We start from the raw sequence: 2,393 nt of genomic DNA, 5'->3' as shown, positions 1-2,393 counted from the left end.
TTGAAATGCCTAGGAGTTGCGATTTTTATAGTTGTTTCTGCTTATTTTTTATTTTATCCAGGGATGAATTTGATTAAGAAGGTAATGGAGATTTTTTTTTTCAGCACAAATGTCAACATAACACATGAGCAAGAGTGACCCTACACTTCTGGTTAATAATGACAGAAGAACTACAGTATCAGGTAAAAGCCAACTGTGTAATCCAAGAGTGGTATTAATATCATTATAAAAACCTAATGCACAGAGTTCACATAAAATAATTTAAACAGTAAAATTGGGCAGTTTTTGTTTTATTCTCCTTTTGGACATTAGTTCAACTCCTGCCATAAGGAGTTGGGGGTTCAGATTCATTTTAAGTAGGATTCATTTTTAAATTAATTTTTAAAAGCAGACTAGGTATACATATTTATTTTTATTATAAAACAATCACTTCAAGATGTTTAATGGCTTATTGTTCATTTGCTTATAAAATGACCTTACGAAAATTTTATAAACAGAGATTCCCCCATAAAAGGCTTATGGTACTTTTCCCTTTGTGTTCCTGCTACCAACTCCCCAATTTGATGAAATTTGTCCAATTCTGAAAATACTGTATGTTATGCTTGCAAACTGCCAAGAAATAAAGTAGGAAAAATGAACCCTTTCTTCTGCCCTGAAGCCAACCTCCATCCTTCTACAACACTCTATCCTCTTAGGAAAGCTTTAGGTTGGCCAAGAACAAGATTTTTCCCTTAACAACAAATCAGTGCTGTTGCTAGGTGATTGTGACATAGGAAGAGTAACCTCCAATCAAAGAGAAGCCCCAAAAGGCTGATTGTGGCATGCCAATATAAATATGAGGGCTCCCCTCACCCTACCTTTAGGCCCTTCTCCTCTCCACTCTATTAAGGAGAACAACATCTACAATGGCCAGATCCATCACCAAAAAGAACAAGTGCTCCAGAGGACATCAAAGCCCAATCTCCAAAAAGAAATCACATTTCAGCACTGATTTTGGCCATAGAAATTATTCACTCTACATTAACAGGGTCCTAAAGGAAGTGGTTCCCCAGAGGGGCATATCATCTCGCACCTTGGACATCATGAACACCCTGATCGACGACATCTTTGAGCGCATTTCTATGGAAGCCTGCAGCCTGATGTGTTTCAGAAATCGCTGTACCCTCACCCCTGAAGATATCCAGAAGGCAGTGTACCTGCTGTTGCCTGGGAAACTAGCTAAGTATGCAGTGGCTTTTGGAAGTGAAGCTGTCCAAAGATATGTCCACTCCTAAACTCCATGTACCAGTATAATTAAATCTTGGGGAAAGTAAATCAAACTTACTACCCAAACGATCACTTCACACTGGAATTCCCTCTTCTTTTTTATAACATAGCGGTATTTCCTGGTATTTTCCCCTACCCCTCTTATCTCTAGAGGAGAATTACTCTCTTGCTATTTTACCTTATAATGCCTTGGCTAGTTAGGTTTTCCTGACACCTGTTCCCTGCAGTATCATTAACTATGTACAGGATGATTGAAGCTAGCTAGGTCACACTGACCTTGGATTTATGAAGGCAAACATTTTAATCGGGAGTATACCTGCACTGATAGATTTTTATCAAGAAAGTACTTTCTGGAGCAAACTCTATTCAACCAATTTAGTTCCTTAATGAATCTCTATACAGCATGTTAACGATTTCCTTTGTTTTAATTCTTATTTCCTGATTTTCAACAAGTTCAGTTCATAGCCATGTAAATTTTATCTTTACATATTTGTAACATAATAAGACCAACACCCAGGAACCTACTACTCAATTTATAAACTTTTTTTTTTTTTTTTTTTTTACAAATGTCATGTTTTGTTTACAAAACACTGGAAGTGTTTCCCAGTCCCATTTCTCTATCCACTATCCTAAGTTTCGTTTCTATCCCTTTCCCTTGCTTCTCTGTGTATTTTTTGTGAGTGTCTCTACATAATAAGTTGAATTTTGCTTATTTTGTAACATGGGGGTATACTATCTTGTGTTTTTCTGTGCCTGCCTTTTTCTCTTAAAATTGTTTCTAAGATTTATACCTGTTGATATATATAGCTCTAGTTCGTTCTTTTCACTCCTAGGCTGTATAATATTCCATAGTGTGAATATACCACATTTTGCTTATCCCTCCTCTCTTGATGGACGTGTTGTTTGTTTTCAATTTTTCCTATTAATGAACAATGCTGCTATAATGATGAGTTCCAACAACAGCTAAGACTGATAGAGCATTTTCTATAAGCCCAGCATTTTACATAAATTAACTTATTGAACCCCTACAACCTTGTGATAATTAAATAATTCTCCCCTCCTACAGATGAGGAAAATGAGGCACAGAGCAATAAGCTACTTGTCTGTGGTCACACGCCCATGTCAGT

At 36.6% G+C, this 2,393-nt stretch overlaps 1 protein-coding gene across 1 annotated transcript; it reads left to right on the top strand.

Annotated features, from left to right (window-relative positions):
- Positions 1-905: 905 nt before the first annotated feature.
- On the top strand, positions 906-1,274 carry LOC102738587 (histone H2B subacrosomal variant-like). Its single transcript, XM_006737711.2, has one exon. The coding sequence runs from the start codon at positions 906-908 to the stop codon at positions 1,272-1,274; it is 369 nt and encodes a 122-aa protein (XP_006737774.1).
- The last annotated feature ends 1,119 nt before the right edge of the window (positions 1,275-2,393 follow it).

The sequence above is a fragment of the Leptonychotes weddellii genome, chromosome 7 (assembly GCF_054177405.1).
Source record: "Leptonychotes weddellii isolate Sample4059 chromosome 7, ASM5417740v2, whole genome shotgun sequence".
Classification (NCBI taxonomy): Eukaryota; Metazoa; Chordata; class Mammalia; order Carnivora; family Phocidae; genus Leptonychotes; species Leptonychotes weddellii.
The sequence above is the reverse complement of the archived record's forward strand: the minus strand, read 5'-3'. Positions and strand labels throughout refer to the sequence as shown.

Coding starts and splice junctions, on each gene's coding strand:
- LOC102738587 (XM_006737711.2), top strand. CDS start 906: ATGGCCAGATCCATCACCAAAAAGAACAAGTGCTCCAGAGGACATCAA.